The 23,172-nt window shown below is 56.3% G+C and overlaps 1 protein-coding gene across 20 annotated transcripts in view; it reads left to right on the forward strand.

Annotated features, from left to right (window-relative positions):
• The window catches only part of HSPG2 (heparan sulfate proteoglycan 2), a gene marked incomplete at its 3' end in the record, with an annotated part of 222,752 nt that overhangs the window by 69,716 nt on the left and 129,864 nt on the right, over positions 1-23,172 (forward strand). For all 20 annotated transcript variants that reach the window (XM_077455956.1, XM_077455958.1, XM_077455973.1 and 17 more), the window contains 2 exon segments: positions 19,353-19,488; positions 22,734-22,823. In XM_077455956.1, coding sequence (XP_077312082.1) covers positions 19,353-19,488; positions 22,734-22,823 — 226 coding nt within the window.

Consider the following 23,172-nt stretch of genomic DNA (forward strand, 5'->3'; position numbering starts at 1 on the left):
CATCGGTGCCTTGCACACTCCCCTGTGTAGACCAGTGTCAGCTTCCATCGGTGCCTTGCACACTCCCCTGTGTAGACCAGTGTCAGCTTCCATCGGTGCCTTGCACACTCCCCTGTGTAGACCAGTGTCAGCTTCCATCGGGGCCTTGCACAATCCCTGTGTAGACCAGTGTCAGCTTCCATCGGTGCCTTGCACACTCCCCTGTGTAGACCAGTGTCAGCTTCCACCGGTGCCTTGCACACCCCCTGTGTAGACCAGTGTCAGCTTCCATCGGTGCCTTGCACACTCCCCTGTGTAGACCAGTGTCAGCTTCCATCGGTGCCTTGCACACTCCCCTGTGTAGACCAGTGTCAGCTTCCATCGGTGCCTTGCACACTCCCCTGTGTAGACCAGTGTCAGCTTCCATCGGTGCCTTGCACACTCCCCTGTGTAGACCAGTGTCAGCTTCCATCGGTGCCTTGCACACTCCCCTGTGTAGACCAGTGTCAGCTTCCATCGGGGCCTTGCACACTCCCCTGTGTAGACCAGTGTCAGCTTCCATCGGTGCCTTGCACACTCCCCTGTGTAGACCAGTGTCAGCTTCCATCGGTGCCTTGCACACTCCCCTGTGTAGACCAGTGTCAGCTTCCATCGGGGCCTTGCACACCCCCTGTGTAGACCAGTGTCAGCTTCCATCGGTGCCTTGCACACTCCCCTGTGTAGACCAGTGTCAGCTTCCATCGGTGCCTTGCACACTCCCCTGTGTAGACCAGTGTCAGCTTCCATCGGGGCCTTGCACACTCCCCTGTGTAGACCAGTGTCAGCTTCCATCGGTGCCTTGCACACTCCCCTGTGTAGACCAGTGTCAGCTTCCATCGGGGCCTTGCACACCCCCTGTGTAGACCAGTGTCAGCTTCCATCGGTGCCTTGCACACCCCCCTGTGTAGACCAGTGTCAGCTTCCATCGGTGCCTTGCACACTCCCCTGTGTAGACCAGTGTCAGCTTCCATCGGTGCCTTGCACACTCCCCTGTGTAGACCAGTGTCAGCTTCCATCGGTGCCTTGCACACTCCCCTGTGTAGACCAGTGTTAGCTTCCATCGGGGCCTTGCACACTCCCCTGTGTAGACCAGTGTCAGCTTCCATCGGTGCCTTGCACACTCCCCTGTGTAGACCAGTGTCAGCTTCCATCGGTGCCTTGCACACTCCCCTGTGTAGACCAGTGTTAGCTTCCATCGGTGCCTTGCACACTCCCCTGTGTAGACCAGTGTCAGCTTCCATCGGTGCCTTGCACACTCCCCTGTGTAGACCAGTGTCAGCTTCCATCGGGGCCTTGCACACCCCCCTGTGTAGACCAGTGTCAGCTTCCATCGGGGCCTTGCACAATCCCTGTGTAGACCAGTGTCAGCTTCCATCGGTGCCTTGCACACTCCCCTGTGTAGACCAGTGTCAGCTTCCATCGGGGCCTTGCACAATCCCTGTGTAGACCAGTGTCAGCTTCCATCGGTGCCTTGCACACTCCCCTGTGTAGACCAGTGTCAGCTTCCATCGGGGCCTTGCACAATCCCTGTGTAGACCAGTGTCAGCTTCCATCGGGGCCTTGCACACTCCCCTGTGTAGACCAGTGTCAGCTTCCATCGGTGCCTTGCACACTCCCCTGTGTAGACCAGTGTCAGCTTCCATCGGGGCCTTGCACAATCCCTGTGTAGACCAGTGTCAGCTTCCATCGGTGCCTTGCACACTCCCCTGTGTAGACCAGTGTTAGCTTCCATCGGTGCCTTGCACACCCCCCTGTGTAGACCAGTGTCAGCTTCCATCGGGGCCTTGCACAATCCCTGTGTAGACCAGTGTCAGCTTCCATCGGGGCCTTGCACACTCCCCTGTGTAGACCAGTGTCAGCTTCCATCGGTGCCTTGCACACTCCCCTGTGTAGACCAGTGTCAGCTTCCATCGGGGCCTTGCACAATCCCTGTGTAGACCAGTGTCAGCTTCCATCGGTGCCTTGCACACTCCCCTGTGTAGACCAGTGTCAGCTTCCATCGGTGCCTTGCACACTCCCCTGTGTAGACCAGTGTCAGCTTCCATCGGGGCCTTGCACAATCCCTGTGTAGACCAGTGTCAGCTTCCATCGGTGCCTTGCACACCCCCCTGTGTAGACCAGTGTCAGCTTCCATCGGTGCCTTGCACACCCCCCTGTGTAGACCAGTGTCAGCTTCCATCGGTGCCTTGCACACCCCCCTGTGTGTTTCCTCGCTGTCCTCCATTCATGGCTCACAAACTATTCATTAACTTGGTAAAGGTGAGCTTTGCCTTTCCACTGAATCATCCCACAGATATGCGGTGTGGGGGCAGCACATGGTGGAGATCATGCTGAAAAAATGTCGCTACCTTAACCCTTCCGCCCCAGAGAGCCGGGTGCATATGGTGGTCTCCATAGACCCACGTCTGATGTCCTCAGTTCCTGTATACTGTATACATGGACAGTGATCTCTTGGTGGTCTCCATAGACCCATGTCTGATGTCCTCAGTTCCTGTATACTGTATACATGGTACGTGGTCTCTTGGTGGTCTCCATAGACCCACGTCTGATGTCCTCAGTTCCTGTATACTGTATACATGGACAGTGATCTCTTGGTGGTCTCCATAGACCCATGTCTGATGTCCTCAGTTCCTGTATACTGTATACATGGTACGTGGTCTCTTGGTGGTCTCCATAGACCCATGTCTGATGTCCTCAGTTCCTGTATACTGTATACATGGATAGTGGTCTCTTGGTGGTCTCCATAGACCCATGTCTGATGTCCTCAGTTCCTATATACTGTATACATGGATAGTGATCTCTTGGTGGTCTCCATAGACCCATGTCCGATGTCCTCAGTTCCTATATACTGTATACATGGATAGTGATCTCTTGGTGGTCTCCATAGACCCATGTCTGATGTCCTCAGTTCCTATATACTGTATACATGGATAGTGATCTCTTGGTGGTCTCCATAGAACCATATCCGATGTCCTCAGTTCCTATATACTGTATACATGGTACGTGGTCTCTTGGTGGTCTCCATAGACCCATGTCTGATGTCCTCAGTTCCTATATACTGTATACATGGATAGTGATCTCTTGGTGGTCTCCATAGACCCATGTCTGATGTCCTCAGTTCCTATATACTGTATACATGGTACGTGGTCTCTTGGTGGTCTCCATAGACCCATGTCTGATGTCCTCAGTTCCTATATACTGTATACATGGATAGTGATCTCTTGGTGGTCTCCATAGACCCACGTCTGATGTCCTCAGTTCCTGTATACTGTATACATGGATAGTGGTCTCTTGGTGGTCTCAATAGACCCATGTCCGATGTCCTCAGTTCCTATATACTGTATACATGGATAGTGATCTCTTGGTGGTCTCCATAGACCCATGTCCGATGTCCTCAGTTCCTATATACTGTATACATGGATAGTGGTCTCTTGGTGGTCTCCATAGACCCATGTCTGATGTCCTCAGTTCCTATATACTGTATACATGGTACGTGGTCTCTTGGTGGTCTCCATAGACCCATGTCCGATGTCCTCAGTTCCTATATACTGTATACATGGATAGTGATCTCTTGGTGGTCTCCATAGACCCATGTCTGATGTCCTCAGTTCCTATATACTGTATACATGGTACGTGGTCTCTTGGTGGTCTCCATAGACCCATGTCTGATGTCCTCAGTTCCTGTATACTGTATACATGGATAGTGGTCTCTTGGTGGTCTCCATAGACCCATGTCTGATGTCCTCAGTTCCTATATACTGTATACATGGTACGTGGTCTCTTGGTGGTCTCTATAGACCCATGTCTGATGTCCTCAGTTCCTATATACTGGATACATGGATAGTGATCTCTTGGTGGTCTCCATAGACCCATGTCCGATGTCCTCAGTTCCTATATACTGTATACATGGATAGTGATCTCTTGGTGGTCTCCATAGACCCATGTCCGATGTCCTCAGTTCCTATATACTGTATACATGGATAGTGGTCTCTTGGTGGTCTCCATAGACCCATGTCTGATGTCCTCAGTTCCTATATACTGTATACATGGTACGTGATCTCTTGGTGGTCTCCATAGAACCATATCCGATGTCCTCAGTTCCTATATACTGTATACATGGTACGTGGTCTCTTGGTGGTCTCCATAGACCCATGTCTGATGTCCTCAGTTCCTGTATACTGTATACATGGTACGTGGTCTCTTGGTGGTCTCCATAGACCCATGTCTGATGTCCTCAGTTCCTATATACTGTATACATGGTACGTGGTCTCTTGGTGGTCTCCATAGACCCATGTCCGATGTCCTCAGTTCCTATATACTGTATACATGGATAGTGATCTCTTGGTGGTCTCCATAGACCCATGTCCGATGTCCTCAGTTCCTATATACTGTATACATGGATAGTGGTCTCTTGGTGGTCTCCATAGACCCATGTCTGATGTCCTCAGTTCCTATATACTGTATACATGGTACGTGATCTCTTGGTGGTCTCCATAGAACCATATCCGATGTCCTCAGTTCCTATATACTGTATACATGGTACGTGGTCTCTTGGTGGTCTCCATAGACCCATGTCTGATGTCCTCAGTTCCTGTATACTGTATACATGGTACGTGGTCTCTTGGTGGTTTCCATAGACCCATGTCTGATGTCCTCAGTTCCTATATACTGTATACATGGTACGTGGTCTCTTGGTGGTCTCCATAGACCCATGTCTGATGTCCTCAGTTCCTATATACTGTATACATGGATAGTGGTCTCTTGGTGGTCTCCATAGACCCATGTCTGATGTCCTCAGTTCCTATATACTGTATACATGGTACGTGATCTCTTGGTGGTCTCCATAGAACCATATCCGATGTCCTCAGTTCCTATATACTGTATACATGGTACGTGGTCTCTTGGTGGTCTCCATAGACCCATGTCTGATGTCCTCAGTTCCTGTATACTGTATACATGGTACGTGGTCTCTTGGTGGTCTCCATAGACCCATGTCCGATGTCCTCAGTTCCTATATACTGTATACATGGATAGTGGTCTCTTGGTGGTCTCCATAGACCCATGTCCGATGTCCTCAGTTCCTATATACTGTATACATGGTACGTGGTCTCTTGGTGGTCTCCATAGACCCATGCCCGATGTCCTCAGTTCCTATATACTGTATACATGGTACGTGGTCTCTTGGTGGTCTCTATAGAACCATGTCCGATGTCCTCAGTTCCTATATACTGTATACATGGTACGTGGTCTCTTGGTGGTCTCTATAGAACCATGTCCGATGTCCTCAGTTCCTATATACTGTATACATGGTACGTGGTCTCTTGGTGGTCTCTATAGAACCATGTCCGATGTCCTCAGTTCCTATATACTGTATCCATAGAGTGTGATATCTTGGTGGTCTCCATAGAACCATGGTTGAGGTCTCCATTTTCTAGATAGTGATCTCTTGGTGGTCTCTGGATAGATGGGTCTTGTGGTCCACCAATAGTCAGGTATTCAAAGTAGATCTGAACCCATTCACTAAAATCTGCAGCTTTCACTATAATACTCCCGGGTGATCCCGCCATGATGGTCATTTTCCAGACACTTCCTGTTATGGGGTGACAATGCTCTGTCCCGGTCTCCTGCTTGTTCTCCTGCGTTGTCACCCCGTTACACAGATTTCTGAAAGACCACAAGGGGTTTATTCTTGTCAGGAAACCCGTCCTGAGAAATCCAACTATCCCTGGAGTGTATGTAGACAGGAAGTGGCTGCAAAGAGGCTGCTGGAGATCAGCAGCACTGAGACGGAACAAAGCTTGCAGTGAAGGATTGTAGAAGCATGGCAGCTGTTTCTCGCACTGCGTGCACGTGGTCCTCTCCGGGGGTCACATCTGCTTCAAATAAGACGGAATTTGTGGAAGTGGAAACATTCGGATTTGTTTTGAATCATTTTCCTATAATTTCCGTGTTTCCTTCTGGGTGGTGTCGATGGATCTTCCAATAACGATCGTTATCTGTATCATGTAATGTACCTATCTGGGGGAAATGACCATGCTAGGGATAGGGTAGTGTAACGAGAAGCTTACAATCTAAATCATGACTCCGCCCCCCGGGTATAGTAGACTTTGGGGTGAGGTCATGTCAGGACGATGATGTCACTCACCTGCCTGTTAGAACACATTGCAACACCGCAGAGCCTTCCAGGTGAGATATAAAAAGCATCCAATCGGATGGAAGGGAAGATGACGGAGAGGATCTGTCCCCGGGAGGACAATCTTCCCGTGTGTGGGGGATCTGTGACCCCACAATTCTCTGATCTCCACAGACCCAGAGGAGGGGAAACGTTTCTGTTCCCTCGCAGATTCCTCGTCAGCAGATGTGATACGATCAGCAATTTCCTTTTCAGCGATCATCCAAGCCATCAGAGAAAATCACTGAATACACCAAATCCGGGGTCCCCATACACCCCACAATCTGATCGGTATATGAGGACCGACCTCATCTATCCAATCCATCTGTACAGAACCAGGCCGGCTCAGGCACTACATACTGGAACCCGGGCCCCCCACTATCTGCCAGCCTGGTACAGTATGGGGGCCCCCCACTATCTGCCAGCCTGGTACAGTATGGGGGCCCCCACTATCTGAAGGCCTGGTACAGTATGGGGGCCCCCCACTATCTGCAGGCCTGGTACAGTATGGGGGCCCCCCACTATCTGCCGGCCTGGGACAGTATGGGGGCCCCCCACTATCTGCCGGCCTGGTACAGTATGGGGGCCCCCACTATCTGCAGGCCTGGTACAGTATGGGGGCCCTCCACTATCTGCAGGCCTGGTACAGTATGGGGGCCCCCCACTATCTGCCAGCCTGGGACAGTATGGGGGCCCTCCACTATCTGCCAGCCTGGGACAGTATGGGGGTCCCCTCACTATCTGCCGGCCTGGGACAGTATGGGGGCCCCCCACTATCTGCCAGCCTGGGACAGTATGGGGGCCCTCCACTATCTGCCAGCCTGGGACAGTATGGGGGTCCCCTCACTATCTGCAGGCCTGGGACAGTATGGGGGCCCCCCACTATCTGCCGGCCTGGTACAGTATGGGGGCCCTCCACTATCTGCAGGCCTGGTACAGTATGGGGGCCCCCCACTATCTGCCGGCCTGGGACAGTATGGGGGCCCCCCACTATCTGCTGGCCTGGTACAGTATGGGGGCCCCCACTATCTGCAGGCCTGGTACAGTATGGGGGCTCCCCACTATCTGCAGGCCTGGTACAGTATGAGGGCCCCCCACTATCTGCAGGCCTGGTACAGTATGGGGGCCCCCACTATCTGCAGGCCTGGTACAGTATGGGGGCCCTCCACTATCTGCAGGCCTGGTACAGTATGGGGGCCCTCCACTATCTGCAGGCCTGGTACAGTATGGGGGGCCCCCACTATCTGCCGGCCTGGTACAGTATGGGGGCCCCCACTATCTGCAGGCCTGGTACAGTATGGGGACCCCCACTATCTGCCAGCCTGGGACAGTATGGGGGCCCTCCACTATCTGCCAGCCTGGGACAGTATGGGGGCCCTCCACTATCTGCCAGCCTGGTACAGTATGGGGGTCCCCCACTATCTGCAGGCCTGGTACAGTATGGGGCCCCCACTATCTGCAGGCCTGGTACAGTATGGTGGCCCCCCACTATGTGCAGGCCTGGGACAGTATTGGGGCCCCCACTATACTCACTCTCAGGTTTGGATGTTGTTCACACGATCCCTCCCCCCCCCCCCCAGCGTCCTGCGGCTTCCCATCCATTCAGTAGATGGTAATCCGGGGGGGGGGGGGGGTGGAGGTGATTGAAGGTGGAATAATCGGCTTTCTTAGAATGAGGCCTGGAGACCGCCAACAAAAGACCCTCCCCTCCCCCCTCCATACTGGGGGCTCTTCTCTGATATGGGGGGGGGGCCCATCCTCATAAAATGTATCCGATCCCAGGGACAAAGTTTGTCTCATATTGCAGATTACCAGATGTGGTGGCTGTAGGGTTGCCACCTGTTCGAGATTCACCCGGACAGTTCGGGTTTGGAATCATGCATCCGGGTTTCAGACTGCCTGGTACCCGGACACATTATTCAGACTGCCTGGTACCCGGACACATTATTCAGACTGCCTGATACCCGGACACATTATTCAGACTGCCTGATACCCGGACACATTATTCAGACTGCCTGATACCCGGACACATTATTCAGACTGCCTGATACCCGGACACATTATTCAGACCGGACTATGGCTTCCCAGCAGGGTTGCTGGCTGCAGTTGACTAAGCCGAGAGTGTCTGTTACAGTCTTTCACATTGCCTGGTACAGTATGGGGGCCCCCGCTATCTGTGGGTTCCCAGAGCACCCATCAGAGTCTAAAGAGTTTTCTCTTACAGTGAAAGAGGGAACTCTGTGGATTCTGATGTAAAGGGGAAACTCTGTGGACTCTGATGTCAAGGGGGAACTCTGTGGACTCTAATGTAAAGAGGGAACTCTGTGGACTCTGATGTAAAGGGGGGACTCTGTGGACTCTGATGTAAAGGGGGGACTCTGTGGACTCTGATGTAAAGGGGGGACTCTGTGGACTCTGATGTAAAGGGGGGACTCTGTGGACTCTGATGTAAAGGGGAACTCTGTGGACTCTGATGTAAAGGGGAACTCTGAGGAGTCCGATGTAAAGGGGAACTCTGTGGACTCTGATGTCAAGGGGGAACTCTGTGGACTCTGATGTAAAGGGGGGACTCTGTGGACTCTGATGTAAAGGGGGGACTCTGTGGACTCTGATGTAAAGGGGGGACTCTGTGGACTCTGATGTAAAGGGGAACTCTGTGGACTCTGATGTAAAGGGTGGACTCTGATGTAAAGGGGGGACTCTGTGGACTCTGATGTAAAGGGGGGACTCTGTGGACTCTGATGTAAAGGGGGGACTCTGTGGACTCTGATGTTAAGGGGGATCTTCTGGGTGACTCTGAAGTGTTCGGATTGGATTTGAAGAGAAGGTGACGCCCCTCGGCGGCTGTAGCCGGTGATCCCGCCAGTAACTTCCTGTCCCGGGTGACAACGCTCACTCACTGTGTCTATGGAGGAGCAGCGTTGTCACCTGGGATGTCGTGACGGGTCATTGGTGGACGCGGTGTAGAACGCGCGGCGGTCTCTTCCATAGTCCCGGTGGTCAGAGGACAGTGATTGGCTGCTGGGAGGGGGTGTGTTCATCCTCGTGGTGGGTCACAGGTAGGTAGATTAATGGAGGAGACGGAGATCCGCTCAGCCTGACACACACCATACAATCTGATTGTACAATCTGTAGGGGGGCGTCGCCCATCTCTATCCAATCCGGTACACGGCTGACGGTAGATTTGAAGGAGATTGTACAATCAGATTGCATAATGCCCCGGGGGGAAGGGGGAGGGCACATGTGGGGTCCCCCATCTCACTGAACGTTGTGGCCCTTTGCTGCTCTCAGGGGTAACGTGTGTTGTGCTCGTGTTTGGAGCGGATTGTTCTCTTGGGGCCCGGGGGGGGGGGGGGGGGGCATGCCTCTGCAGTTATAAGCCCCCTCGGGGGTTAATGATGAGTGACTGCGAAGAGTTAAAAGAGCAGAACGGAGTTAATTTCCCAAATTGGATTCATTATAAGGATGGGGGGGTGGTGGGGGATGTACGGATGGGGGGGAGCGGGGGATGTACGGATGGGGGGGGGTGGGGGATGTACGGATGGGGGGGAGCGGGGGATGGGGCGGGGGCGCTGCGTCCCGTTTTCAGGATACATTACAGAACACACAGAGGAGGTGATCTGTGGCCCCGTTCTTGGCCCCCGTCCTGCTGCTTGTTTTCTGTATTACACAACATGGGGACCCCGGGGATGTCAGCTGTGTGCTCCGCTCTGCGCCAGAACTCCGCACCCCTTCTGTGCTGGGTGTGAGAGGAGCCAATCGCAGCCCTCCATTGCATACAGGACAGAATGTGACTTTGCCTGGGCTACAATTATGCCATCAGTCTGCTGCAGGCATTTCCCCAGTCACCCCCCCCCCCCCCCCCAGTGATCAGACTGTACATTGTAACTTTGTAGAAGGAGGAGGAAGCATTTCCTCAGTCTCCCCTCCCCCCCCCCAGTGATCAGACTGTACATTGTAACTTTGTAGCAAATCACAAGGTGAGAGGCTCCAGCAGGGGCTGATCTGTGTCAGACATTTGTGAACACAGCCCTGCATAGCCCTGCACAAGAACTGCACAGGCACCAGGATTTCTATCATTGTGTCATCTCTGCGCCACCATCTCAGTCCAGGAAGTATATGGTGACCCTGGATGATGCCTGAACAAAGATGGTGCTGTCCTCCTGGAGAGATCAGATAGAGACATTGTCAGGGGGAGTCCTGTGGTCTGAGTGGTAATAAATATTTCCATGCCCTGTTCCTGCATGAGTCCTGCGTGTTCTCTGTTCCAGCCCAGAAGAATCTCTGTTCCAGCCAAGCGGGGTCCCTGTCTCTGCGGGGGTCTCTGTTCCAGTAGGGGTTTTCTGTCCAGGCACAGTGTCTGTCTTGGTGGGATCTCTGTGCCGGTCTGGTGGGGTCGCTGTCCTGGTAGGGGCTCTGTACTGGAAGGGTTTCTGTCCTGGCCTGGTGGGGTCTCTGTCCTGCCTGATGGGTTCTCTGTCTTGCCTGGTAGAGTCTCTGTCCTGGCCTGGTGGGGTCTCTGTCCTGGCCTGGTGGGGTCTCTGTCCTGGCCTGGTTGGTTCTCTGTCCTGGCCTGGTTGGTTCTCTGTCCTGGCCTGGTTGGTTCTCTGTCCTGGCCTGGTGGGGTCTCTGTCCTGGCCTGGTGGGGTCTCTGTCCTGGCCTGGTTGGTTCTCTGTCCTGGCCTGGTTGGTTCTCTGTCCTGGCCTGGTGGGGTCTCTGTCCTGGCCTGGTTGGTTCTCTGTCCTGGTCTGGTTGGTTCTCTGTCCTGGCCTGGTGGGGTCTCTGTCCTGGCCTGGTTGGGTCTCTGTCCTGGCCTGGTTGGGTCTCTGTCCTGGCCTGGTTGAGTCTCTGTCCTGGCCTGGTTGGGTCTCTGTCCTGGCCTGGTTGGGTCTCTGTCCTGGCCTGGTGGGGTCTCTGTCCTGGCCTGGTTGGTTCTCTGTCCTGGCCTGGTTGGGTCTCTGTCCTGGCCTGGTGGGGTCTCTGTCCTGGCCTGGTTGGTTCTCTGTCCTGGCCTGGTTGGGTCTCTGTCCTGGCCTGGTTGGGTCTCTGTCCTGGCCTGGTAGGGTCTCTGTCCTGCCTGATGGGTTCTCTGTCTTGCCTGGTAGAGTCTCTGTCCTGACCTGGTGGGGTCTCTGTCCTGGCCTGGTTGGTTCTCTGTCCTGGCCTGGTTGGTTCTCTGTCCTGGCCTGGTGGGGTCTCTGTCCTGGCCTGGTTGGTTCTCTGTCCTGGCCTGGTGGGGTCTCTGTCCTGGCCTGGTTGAGTCTCTGTCCTGGCCTGGTGGGGTCTCTGTCCTGGCCTGGTGGGGTCTCTGTCCTGGCCTGGTTGGTTCTCTGTCCTGGCCTGGTGGGGTCTCTGTCCTGGCCTGGTTGGTTCTCTGTCCTGGCCTGGTGGGGTCTCTGTCCTGGCCTGGTTGAGTCTCTGTCCTGGCCTGGTGGGGTCTCTGTCCTGGCCTGGTTGGGTCTCTGTCCTGGCCTGGTTGGTTCTCTGTCCTGGCCTGGTTGGGTCTCTGTCCTGGCCTGGTTGGGTCTCTGTCCTGGCCTGGTTGGGTCTCTGTCCTGGCCTGGTGGGGTCCCTGTCCTGGCCTGGTTGGGTCTCTTTCCTGGCCTGGTGGGGTCTCTGTCCTGGCCTGGTTGGTTCTCTGTCCTGGCCTGGTTGGTTCTCTGTCCTGGCCTGGTTGGTTCTCTGTCCTGGCCTGGTTGGTTCTCTGTCCTGGCCTGGTTGGTTCTCTGTCCTGGCCTGGTTGGTTCTCTGTCCTGGCCTGGTTGGTTCTCTGTCCTGGCCTGGTTGGTTCTCTGTCCTGGCCTGGTTGGGTCTCTGTCCGGGCCTGGTTGGGTCTCTGTCCTAGTTGGTTCTCTGTCCTGGCCTGGTGGGGTCTCTGTCCTGGCCTGGTTGGTTCTCTGTCCTGGCCTGGTGGGGTCTCTGTCCTGGCCTGGTGGGGTCTCTGTCCTGGCCTGGTGGGGTCTCTGTCCTGGCCTGGTAGGGTCCCTGTCCTGGCCTGGTTGGTTCTCTGTCCTGGCCTGGTTGAGTCTCTGTCCTGGCCTGGTTGGATCTCTGTCCTGGCCTGGTTGGGTCTCTGTCCGGGCCTGGTGGGGTCTCTGTTAGGGATGAGCTTGGGCGTGTTCGCATACGCCACGTGCAGAGCCCACCCATGAGGTGCGGCGCTAATCACAGGCAGTGAGACATTTCCCGATGTGCGGCTGCAGAGATCGGGAAATGTCTCACTTCCTGTGATTAGCGCAGCACCGCGCTGACTTCCCGGCGGCTCTGCACGTGGAGTGTGTGAACACGGTCTCTGTCCGGGCCTGGTATGGTCTCTGTCCTGGTCTGGTGGGGTCTCTTTGCCAGTGAGGTCTCTTTCCTGGTGTCACACCTGGCCTAGTGTGGTCTCTGTCATGGTGGGGTCCCCGTCCTGGCGAGGTCTCTGTCCTGGACTGGTTGGGTCTCTGCCCTGGACTGGTTGGGTCTCTGTCCCAGTGGGGTCTCTTTCCTGGCCTGATGGGGGTCTCTGTCCTAGTGGGGTCTCTGTCCTTGCTTGGCTGGTTCTCTGTCTTGGTGAGGGCCCCCCTGGGTTCTCTGGCCTGGCTTGGCCTTGCAGTGCTCTCTGTCTTGCCCCGGTGGGACGTCTGTCCTGGTGGGGTTTCTGTCCTGGCCTGTTGGGGTCTTTGTCCTGGTAGGGTCTCTTTTCTGGCCTGGTGGGGTCTCTGTCCTGGAGGGGTCCCTTCCTGGGTTGGTGGGGTCTCTGTCCCGGGGGGTATCTTTCCTGGCCTGGTAGGGTCTCTGTCCTGGAGGGGTCCCTTCCTGGGTTGGTGGGGTCTCTGTCCCGGGGGGGTATCTTTCCTGGCCTGGTTGGGTCTCTGTCCTGAAGGGGTCTCTGTCCGACGCTAGCAGTATCTTTGTCCCGGTGGGGTCTATGTTCCGGCCTGGTGTGGTCTTTGTCCTGGCGGGTTCTCAGTCTTGGCCCAGTGGGGTCTCTGTCCTGACCAGGTGGGATCTCTGTCTTGGCATGGTGGGGCCTCTGCCCTCACCTGGGGGGTCTCTCTCTTGACCCGGGGGGGGCCTCTGCCCTGACCTGGGGGGCCTCTGCCCTGACCCAGTGGGGTCTCTCTCTTGACCTGGGGGGGTCCCTGTCTTGGCCCGGTGGGGCTTCTGCCCTGACCTGGGGTGTCTATGTCTTGACCCGGAGGGGCCTCTGCCGTGACCTGGGGGGGTCCCTGTCTTGACCCGGAGGGGCCTCTGCCGTGACCTGGGGGGGTCCCTGTCTTGGCCCGGAGGGGCCTCTGCCCTGACCTGGGGGGCCTCTGTCTTGACCCGGTGGGGGCTCTGCCCTGACCTGGGGGGGTCCCTGTCTTGGCCCGGAGGGGCCTCTGCCCTGACCTGGGGGGCCTCTGCCCTGACCTGGGGGGCCTCTGTCTTGACCCGGTGGGGGCTCTGCCCTGACCTGGGGGGGTCTCTGTCTTGACCCGGAGGGGCCTCTGCTGTGACCTGGGGGGCCTCTGTCTTGACCCGGTGGGGGCTCTGCCCTGACCTGGGGGGGTCCCTGTCTTGGCCCGGAGGGGCCTCTGCCCTGACCTGGGGGGCCTCTGTCTTGACCCGGTGGGGGCTCTGCCCTGACCTGGGGGGGTCCCTGTCTTGGCCCGGAGGGGCCTCTGCCCTGACCTGGGGGGGTCCCTGTCTTGGCCCGGAGGGGCCTCTGCCCTGACCTGGGGGGCCTCTGTCTTGACCCGGAGGGGCCTCTGCCCTGACCTGGGGGGGTCTCTATCTTGACCCGGAGGGGCCTCTGCCGTGACCCGGCGGGGTCTCATGCCATTGTGGTATTTGGGGCCAAGCCGCGCTTCCCTGTGGCTCTCGGAGGCCTCCAGTTCTCATTCAGTTCGGGTCGAGCTGATTAAACACCTTTTATGTCGGCCTTAAACCCCTTTGTTCCCGCGGTGATCGCGCTGTCATCATAAGCCGCGCCGTATTTGCTCAGCAAAGTGCTGCAGCGACACATTCCACTCTTCATGTGGTCTGATGAGCCGGGGGAGGGGGACCGGGCGCTAATGTGCCGTATGATGGGGGACGGCCAACCACGCCAAATATATCCGAGGAAATCTATAGAAGAGGAGATGGGCCGACCGTTATACCCCCCTCCCCTCCCCCGTCCTTCTATATCTTGTATTATGAGCGCCGTTCATTATCCCATACTGGGTGGTAAAGCTGATTATATTTCCCCTCCCCCCCCCCCCAACATGATGATGACATTTTTAAACAAAACCTTTCTATGTCCATCACATTCCTTATTATACACTGTGATGTCATCACCGGGTCTCTGTGCTTCTCTATGCAATGCAGGCAGATCACGGCTGGTGGGAGGGGCCAGCAGGGGCCGGTACATAGAAAACATCCCAGCCCCCGGGCCTCCATACTCCTCTATAGAGCCCTCAGTACTGATGCAAGCAGAGGGAGGAGTTATGCAAATATCAAATTGCTTTGATTGGTAGGTGTCAGTTTGGAGGAGGGGGTGTTCCTAGGCAGGCTGTATTTGCATAGGTAACGCCCACATATGACGCTGAGCCTCCATGCTTGAGGGACAGTCAGGCTGGGGAGGAATGGGCTAGATGATGCTGGACGTCCTGCAGCCAGGAAGTGTCCTCCTCGGTGATGTGGATGTACCACGCCGAGGACGTTCGGTGACCTTCAGCCAGGCGTGGTTTGCTCTGGCTGTGAATGGCGCGGTGTACATGCGATGGATCGGTCCGATCTGTGCGGCGAGGACGATACGGCATTGAGAACACATCTAACAATCCGATTGGCTGATTAACATTGGAGGAATCGGCATGCAGAAGCGATCGCTGTGTGTGCCAGGTCACGTAGGACATCCGGGGGGGGGGGGGGGGGTAATAATGAGCTCATGTCGCCCACTCATGCTTCTCAGATGAGTCTTCCAGTGATAACTGAGATATCGGAAAGAATGAGGTGATGTCCAACATCTGACCAGCTCGATGCTCCGTGACCAAACGTCTGTACAACCCCCCCCCCATACTGTACATGACTATGCAACCCCCCCCCCATACTGTACATGACTATGCACGCTGGGTGGTGGACCATAGACAGAAGAGGTGTTGGGGGGGGGCGCTGGGTGGTGAACCATAGACAGAGGATGGGGGGGACCATAGACAGAGGATGGGGGGGACCATAGACAGAGGAGGTGGGGGACATGCTGGGTGGTGGACCATAGACAGAAGAGGTGTTGGGGGGGGGCGCTGGGTGGTGAACCATAGACAGAGGATGGGGGGGACCATAGACAGAGGATGGGGGGGACCATAGACAGAGGAGGTGGGACACGCTGGGTGGTGGACCATAGAGGAGGTGTTGGGGGGACATGCTGGGTGGACCATAGACAGAAGAGGTGTTGGGGGGACACGCTGGGTGGACCATAGACAGAAGAGGTGTTGGGGGGACACACTGGGTGGTGGACCATACACAGAAGAGGTGTTGGGGGGACACGCTGGGTGGACCATAGACAGAAGAGGTGTTGGGACACGCTGGGTGGACCATAGACAGAAGAGGTGTTGGGGGGACACGCTGGGTGGACCATAGAAAGAAGAGGTGTTGGGGGGACACGCTGGGTGGTGGACCATAGACAGAAGAGGTGTTGGGGGGACACGCTGGGTGGACCATAGACAGAAGAGGTGTTGGGGGGACACGCTGGGTGGACCATAGACAGAAGAGGTGTTGGGGGGACACGCTGGGTGGACCATAGACAGAAGAGGTGTTGGGGGGACACGCTGGGTGGACCATAGACAGAGGAGGTGTTGGGGGGACATGCTGGGTGGACCATAGACAGAAGAGGTGTTGGGGGGACACGCTGGGTGGACCATAGACAGAAGAGGTGTTGGGGGGACACACTGGGTGGTGGACCATACACAGAAGAGGTGTTGGGGGGACACGCTGGGTGGACCATAGACAGAAGAGGTGTTGGGACACGCTGGGTGGACCATAGACAGAAGAGGTGTTGGGGGGACACGCTGGGTGGACCATAGAAAGAAGAGGTGTTGGGGGGACACGCTGGGTGGTGGACCATAGACAGAAGAGGTGTTGGGGGGACACGCTGGGTGGACCATAGACAGAAGAGGTGTTGGGGGGACACGCTGGGTGGACCATAGACAGAAGAGGTGTTGGGGGGACACACTGGGTGGTGGACCATACACAGAAGAGGTGTTGGGGGGACACGCTGGGTGGACCATAGACAGAAGAGGTGTTGGGACACGCTGGGTGGACCATAGACAGAAGAGGTGTTGGGGGGACACGCTGGGTGGACCATAGAAAGAAGAGGTGTTGGGGGGACACGCTGGGTGGTGGACCATAGACAGAAGAGGTGTTGGGGGGACACGCTGGGTGGACCATAGACAGAAGAGGTGTTGGGGGGACACTATGGGTGGACCATAGACAGAAGAGGTGTTGGGGGGACACACTGGGTGGTGGACCATAGACAGAAGAGGTGTTGGGGGGACACGCTGGGTGGTGGACCATAGACAGAGGAGGTGTTGGGGGGACATGCTGGGTGGACCATAGACAGAAGAGGTGTTGGGACACGCTGGGTGGACCATAGACAGAAGAGGTGTTGGGACACGCTGGGTGGACCATAGACAGAAGAGGTGTTGGGGGGACACGCTGGGTGGACCATAGACAGAAGAGGTGTTGGGGGGACACGCTGGGTGGACCATAGACAGAAGAGGTGTTGGGGGGAAATGCTGGGTGGTGGACCATAGACAGATGAGGTGGGGGACATGCTGGGTGGTGGACCATAGACAGAAGAGGTGTTGGGGGGACATGCTGGGTGGACCATAGACAGAAGAGGTGTTGGGGGGACACGCTGGGTGGTGGACCATAGACAGATGAGGTGGGGGACATGCTGGGTGGTGGACCATAGACAGAGGAGGTGGGGGACACGCTGGGTGGTGGACCATAGACAGAGGAGGTGTTGGGGGGACATGCTGGGTGGACCATAGACAGAAGAGGTGTTGGGGGGACACGCTGGGTGGTGGACCATAGACAGAGGAGGTGTTGGGGGGACATGCTGGGTGGACCATAGACAGAGGAGGTGTTGGGGGGACATGCTGGGTGGACCATAGACAGAAGAGGTGTTGGGGGGACACGCTGGGTGGTGGACCATACACAGAGGAGGTGTTGGGGGGACATGCTGGGTGGACCATAGACAGAAGAGGTGTTGGGGGGACACGCTGGGTGGTGGACCATAGACAGAAGAGGTGTTGGGGGACACGCTGGGTGGTGGACCATACACAGAGGAGGTGTTGGGGGGACACGCTGGGTGGACCATAGACAGAGGAGGTGTTGGGGGGACATGCTGGGTGGTGGACCATAGACAGAAGAGGTGTTGGGGGGACACGCTGGGTGGTGGACCATAGACAGAAGAGGTGTTGGGGGGACACGCTGGGTGGTGGACCATACACAGAGGAGGTGTTGGGGGGACATGCTGGGTGGTGGACCATAGACAGATGAGGTGGGGGACATGCTGGGTGGTGGACCATACACAGAAGAGGTGTTGGGGGGACACGCTGGGTGGTGGACCATAGACAGAAGAGGTGTTGGGGGGACATGCTGGGTGGACCATAGACAGAGGAGGTGTTGGGGGGACATGCTGGGTGGACCATAGACAGAAGAGGTGTTGGGGGGACACGCTGGGTGGTGGACCATACACAGAGGAGGTGTTGGGGGGACATGCTGGGTGGACCATAGACAGAAGAGGTGTTGGGGGGACACGCTGGGTGGTGGACCATAGACAGAAGAGGTGTTGGGGGACACGCTGGGTGGTGGACCGTACACAGAGGAGGTGTTGGGGGACACGCTGGGTGGTGGACCATACACAGAGGAGGTGTTGGGGGGACATGCTGGGTGGACCATAGACAGAGGAGGTGTTGGGGGGACATGCTGGGTGGTGGACCATAGACAGAAGAGGTGTTGGGGGGACACGCTGGGTGGTGGACCATACACAGAGGAGGTGTTGGGGGGACATGCTGGGTGGTGGACCATACACAGAGGAGGTGTTGGGGGGACACGCTGGGTGGTGGACCATAGACAGATGAGGTGGGGGACATGCTGGGTGGTGGACCATACACAGAGGAGGTGTTGGGGGGACACGCTGGGTGGTGGACCATACACAGAGGAGGTGTTGGGGGGACATGCTGGGTGGACCATAGACAGAAGAGGTGTTGGGGGGACACGCTGGGTGGTGGACCATAGACAGAAGAGGTGTTGGGGGACACGCTGGGTGGTGGACCATACACAGAGGAGGTGTTGGGGGGGCATGCTGGGTGGACCATAGACAGAGGAGGTGTTGGGGGGACATGCTGGGTGGTGGACCATAGACAGAAGAGGTGTTAGGGGGACACGCTGGGTGGTGGACCATACACAGAGGAGGTGTTGGGGGGACATGCTGGGTGGTGGACCATAGACAGATGAGGTGGGGGACATGCTGGGTGGTGGACCATACACAGAAGAGGTGTTGGGGGGACACGCTGGGTGGTGGACCATAGACAGAAGAGGTGTTGGGGGGACATGCTGGGTGGACCATAGACAGAAGAGGTGTTGGGGGGACACGCTGGGTGGTGGACCATAGACAGAGGAGGTGTTGGGGGGACATGCTGGGTGGACCATAGACAGAAGAGGTGTTGGGGGACACGCTGGGTGGTGGACCATAGACAGAGGAGGTGTTGGGGGGACATGCTGGGTGGACCATAGACAAAGGAGGTGTTGGGGGACACGCTGGGTGGTGGACCATAGACAGAAGAGGTGTTGGGGGGACACGCTGGGTGGTGGACCATACACAGAGGAGGTGTTGGGGGGACATGCTGGGTGGTGGACCATACACAGAGGAGGTGTTGGGGGGACACGCTGGGTGGTGGACCATACACAGAGGAGGTGGGGTTTCACTGGATTGCAGATGATCTTTGATTCGGATTCTTTGCTGATTTGAATGTATTTGGGGAATTGTGCGCCGTATCAACCCTTTGTATCCCTTTGTATCCCTTTGTAACGCTTTGTATCCCTTTGTAACGCTTTGTATCCCTTTGTAACGCTTTGTATCCCTTTGTAACGCTTTGTATCCCTTTGTAACGCTTTGTATCCCTTTGTAACGCTTTGTTTTCTGTCCTCTCGCAGATTGTCCACAGTTCCCGAGTTCTGGACGAGGTGTACTTTCCTGAGAACGATTCGGATTCGCGGACTGGAGAACATGGTTGGGGATATGGAGACCTGGCGGATGATGAAGATTTTGTGGGGGACGAGGCCTCTGGAGGTGAGCAGGTGTGGGGGAGGGTTCTGAGTACATTTCCGGACGTATGGATGGGTTTATTCGCAGCCCCGGAGGTCGGCCCAGCTCGGCGTCACATTTTCCAGCTTGCTGGACGATGTCTCCATCGGTGGTCCTCATTGTACTGTGCAGGAGGGGAAGGGGGGATGGCATGGAGAGAGATTGGTCAGTCACATTCCTCTGGGGAGGGGCTGGAAGCTTGGGGGAGGTCCCATGCAGCATAATCCAGGAGATATCTGTCTGTGGTCTCCCTTGGGGGAGGGAAGATAAAGAATTAGACCCCCGGGGTATGGACAGCGGCTGAGACCCCGAATATTTCCTCAGTATGCATCCTCCATGTACACCTCCCAGTCCCCTCCGTTTAGCAGGGACTGAATGGCTCCTGAATTCTGTGTGTATTCACCCCTCCAATCTACATTCATGCCGATGGATCTCCAGATATTCATACAAAGGTGACTCCAAATTGCAGAGAGTATCATGCGGTTGTCCTGCACCATTTTCCATGAAGGATGCGATCTCTCTGCTGGCCTTGTAGCGGGTCCTTGTGCTGCAGATCAGTGTGTGTTGGGGGGGGAGGGGGTCGCTCTGTGGTCATGGAATGGGATAGACAAGGACAGATGGATGGCCCAGTGATGAGATTTTCCTTCACTTCTTGTCCTAGAGACACAACAGGAAGTGAGGGGGAATCTCTCCGATGTGGTCACCAGATCAGGTGTCCCCATTGTATGATATTCCCTTATTTCCTGCCCCAGTGACAACCATGACGCTGTGTTTGTAGTGGTGTCACTGAGGTGATGGTGCCATTGAGATTAATGGGGGAGGGGTGGAGTTGGAGGAAGGTTTATAGAGGCTGGTAGGTTCTCAGGTTACTGGGAGCAGCTGGGTGTCACTGGGAAGTCTGGTATCTCTTGTGTGGACTTTGATCCCAGGAATGTGCAGAATGGCTTCACCTGAGGCCAGGAATGTCATTATGTGAAGAGCGCCTGTCATCTCAGTGCCAGCTACAGACCACCTGCCCATCTGGGGCCCCATGGCACCTATCGGGCCCCTGCAGACAGTGCTCTGGGTTTTCCTTCAGGCCTGTGAAGATAAAATCTTCCACCCTGACTCGAGGAAGGGCTGGAAGGGCTGGGGGTGGGGGGGGGGGGGGTCTGTGATACTGGAAGGACGGGGGTGGGGGGGGGGTCTCTAATACTGGAAGGACGGGGGTGGGGGGGTCTGTGATACTGGAAGGTAGGGGGGGGGTCTGTGATACTGGAAGGGCGGGGGTGGGGGGTCTGTGATACTGGAAGGACGGGGGTGGGGGGGTCTGTGATACTGGAAGGACGGGGGTGGGGGGGTCTGTGATACTGGAAGGACGGGGGTGGGGGGGGGGGTCTGTGATACTGGAAGGGCGGGGGTGGGGGGGGTCTGTAATACTGGAAGGACGGGGGTGGGGGGGTCTGTGATACTGGAAGGTAGGGGGGGGGGTCTGTGATACTGGAAGGGCGGGGGTGGGGGGTCTGTGATACTGGAAGGACGGGGGTGGGGGGTCTGTGATACTGGAAGGACGGGGGTGGGGGGGTCTGTGATACTGGAAGGACGGGGGTGGGGGGGTCTGTGATACTGGAAGGACGGGGGTGGGGGGGGGGGTCTGTGATACTGGAAGGGCGGGGGTGGGGGGGGTCTGTAATACTGGAAGGATGTGGGTGGGGGGGGTCTGTAATACTGGAAGGACGGGGGGGGGGGGGGGGTCTGTGATAATGGTGTCCCCTCCTCCGATGAGCCGTCCATTCTAGGTGGGAGCAGGACGTTCTCCTCCTGTAGGCCATGTGAAGAGGTCTGGTGGCTCGGATCAGTCATACTCATCCTCCTGATTGCTGTGGGCAGGGGTGCCCCAGGCAGGGGGTGAGGGGTCACCGTCCCTCTTCCCGTGTGTGGGGTGTGTCTGGCTGTGTAGACTTTGCCCATACAATCACCCGGATTATATGGCTTTTCCCTCAGGTGACCTCTCTGTCCTCACCAGACTGGCACAGCTGTCAGGGGAAACTACATAACTGCTGTTGCCATGGATACAACATATCATGCCGCCTGTAGAATGCATGAAAACAAGTGAACCACCACCTCTCCATGTGCAAAGTCAGGAGAGGGCACCCACTAGTGTGTAAAGTTGGGTAAGGGCCCTGTGTAATGTGCAAAGGGAGATGGGGCTACTCTCTAGTAAATACAGTTGGGTGAGGGCGCTCTGTAGTGTACAGTGTCAGGTGGGGGCCCTCTGTAGTGTATAATGTCAGGTGAGGGCGCTCTGTAGGGTACAATGTCAGGTGGGGGCGCTCTGTAGTGTACAATGTCAGGTGAGGGCGCTCTGTAGTGTACAGTGTCAGGTGAGGGCGCTCTGTAGTGTACAATGTCAGGTGAGGGCGCTCTGTAGTGTACAGTGTCAGGTGAGGGCGCTCTGTAGTGTATAATGTCAGGTGGGGGCGCTCTGTAGTGTACAGTGTCAGGTGAGGGTGCTCTGTAGTGTACAGTGTCAGCTGAGGGTGCTCTGTAGTGTACAGTGTATAATGTCAGGTGAGGGCGCTCTGTAGTGTACAGTGTCGGGTGAGGGCGCTCTGTAGTGTACAGTGTCAGGTGAGGGCGCTCTGTAGTGTACAGTGTCGGGTGAGGGCGCTCTGTAGTGTATAATGTCAGGTGGGGGCGCTCTGTAGTGTACAGTGTCAGGTGAGGGTGCTCTGTAGTGTACAGTGTCGGGTGAGGGCGCTCTGTAGTGTACAGTGTCAGGTGGGGGCGCTCTGTAGTGTATAATGTCAGGTGGGGGAGCTCTGTAGTGTACAGTGTCAGGTGAGGGCGCTCTGTAGTGTACAGTGTCAGGTGGGGGCGCTCTGTAGTGTACAGTGTCAGGTGAGGGCGCTCTGTAGTGTATAATGTCAGGTGGGGGAGCTCTGTAGTGTACAGTGTCAGGTGAGGGCGCTCTGTAGTGTACAGTGTCAGGTGGGGGCGCTCTGTAGTGTACAGTGTCAGGTGAGGGCGCTCTGTAGTGTACAGTGTCAGGTGAGGGCGCTCTGTAGTGTACAGTGTCAGGTGAGGGCGCTCTGTAGTGTACAGTGTCAGGTGAGGGCGCTCTGTAGTGTACAATGTCAGGTGAGGGCGCTCTGTAGTGTAGTTGGAGGTGTTGGAAATGTGTAGTAGATTTGCTCTGGTATCTTCTGGGATTCTCAGGCCTCTAATGAAGGGATTTCCTCTCTTTACAGATAACGGCAGCAGTGAAATGGGCAGTGGAGCGCCCACCTCGGACGGGTACACGCCGGTGACAACGTCCACAGTGACTTCCTTCTCTACAGGTAGGTGGACCTTCAGAGTGGATGATGCCAGGGAACAGCCGCAGTCTCCTGTGGGCGGCCTGGCACAGGGGGTGTCACAGGAAGAGCCGACCAATCACCGGTGGAATTGGTGGTCAGAGAGGTCCGGTAGATATGGCGCTGGCCCCGCCCACTTCCTGGTATGAAGGTCCTGTACAGACCAGGACGGGGACATTTTATTAGCAGCTGCTATCTGGGCCTCGTGGTGCTATTAATAGACAGACATGTGACCCGGCTGGAGAACGGCCCGGGTTCCGGCCGGGCAGTACAGGAGACAATCCTGGACATCTAATGGGGGAGGGGGGGTTGAAATACACAAAATTGAAGGCCA

Source organism: Lithobates pipiens, unplaced genomic scaffold (assembly GCF_037356315.1).
Source record: "Lithobates pipiens isolate NorthernLeopardFrog02 unplaced genomic scaffold, aLitPip1_a1.2 Scaffold_27, whole genome shotgun sequence".
In the NCBI taxonomy this organism is placed as follows: domain Eukaryota; kingdom Metazoa; phylum Chordata; class Amphibia; order Anura; family Ranidae; genus Lithobates; species Lithobates pipiens.